A 1,295-nucleotide genomic window follows, 5' to 3' on the forward strand; every position below is an offset into this window, starting at 1 on the left:
CTTGTCATAGAGGGTGCCCACCATGCTGTCCTCTTCACTAGTGCCCAGCAACTGGGCCAGCAGCTTGTGCCCGAAGTGCAGATAGACGAGTCCTGCACTGCTCAGCTTGGTCTGCCAAGGCTTTCCAGGGGACAAGGAGCTCATGGTCTCAGTGAAAGACCTCTGGTGATGGTCATACCGATGTCTCCGAGGGTCATACTCGCCACCCACATCCACCACGATGTCACAAGAGGCCAGTTTTTCGGGGTCCCGAGTCCGCACAATCTCTGCATCCCGGTACTCTGGCAGGAGTCGAAGCAGGGCGCAAGCCAGCGCCTCGTCGCAGTGGAAAGTGCCGTTGTGCGTTCCGATCCGGGGCGGTGCCATGAAGTCCCCAGGAGGACGTTTGAGGGGCGGGGCGGGCTCGGGTCCGAGCATGCGATGCGGAGCCGGGAGAGCTGGCAGGGCCCGCGAAAGCAGCAGCGGCGGCAGCAGTCGGGGTTAGCAATTTTTAAATCCTTATTATGAAGGCATACATGGGAAAGGAAGAGAAAGGTGAAGACTTTCTGGAACCCTCAATAAAGATTCTAGTAGACCTTGAGTCAAAGCTCTGCCTCAAAATGACTACATTTCAACATCTTCTCACTTCTATTGCCTCTCAGTTTTTCATAGTCCTAAGAGAGAAGATAGAATTAACTGGGTCTACAGTATGCTTTTCTCTCATGAATCAATCTGATATGGCCTGGGAAAGAGTTGGTGGCAATCATTCACACTGCAGAATAATTGTGCACTGGATGGTACCCATTTTCCACATTCTATATGTTTCAGAATTTTGTTTAGATCTTAGCAGAGTAAAACCAATTAAATCTTAATTTAGGTGTAAGTGTCGCTTTCTTTATATTTAAGTAATTTAAGTATCTCTTATCTTGATGTGTTTAGTCTTCAAAAATATAAGTTCCTAAGGCAAATTGAGCAGTAGCAATTGAGTATGAAAGTCAGAGATCAGTTAGCAGAGAGAAGTAGTTTGGGAAAACCGGAGGGAGGAAAAGACGTCACTATGGCAGGAGCTGATGAAAGTAATGGGCTTGCTGTCTGCAACCAAGCGGAGAAGGAGACCTAGCTAAGTGGCTGCAAGTCTGAGTTGTCTCTCACTTGTGTGACTTTAGAGCAATAAAGAATTCAGGGCATTAGCAAGTGACAGCAAATCAGCCTGCCACCATTTCACTCTGACATGTATGAGTGTGAGCTCTCCATGAAATGTCAAGTGCACAGAGAATAAGAGTAATCAGGGACCTAGTGACCTCCCTGAGTCACAG

The 1,295-nt window shown here is 48.0% G+C and overlaps 1 protein-coding gene across 1 annotated transcript; it reads right to left on the bottom strand.

Annotated features, from left to right (window-relative positions):
- On the bottom strand, positions 1-458 carry LOC102847191 (UPF0160 protein MYG1, mitochondrial-like; the record flags this gene model as incomplete). The annotated part of the gene is made up of 1 exon (XM_006902252.1): positions 1-458. A coding segment is annotated over exon 1 (417 nt), but the record flags the coding sequence as incomplete, so codon positions are not given.
- Between the last annotated feature and the right edge of the window lie 837 nt (positions 459-1,295).

This window comes from Elephantulus edwardii, unplaced genomic scaffold, assembly GCF_000299155.1.
Source record: "Elephantulus edwardii isolate Elephantulus edwardi_28Jun2011 unplaced genomic scaffold, EleEdw1.0 scaffold00387, whole genome shotgun sequence".
Lineage (NCBI taxonomy): Eukaryota > Metazoa > Chordata > Mammalia > Macroscelidea > Macroscelididae > Elephantulus > Elephantulus edwardii.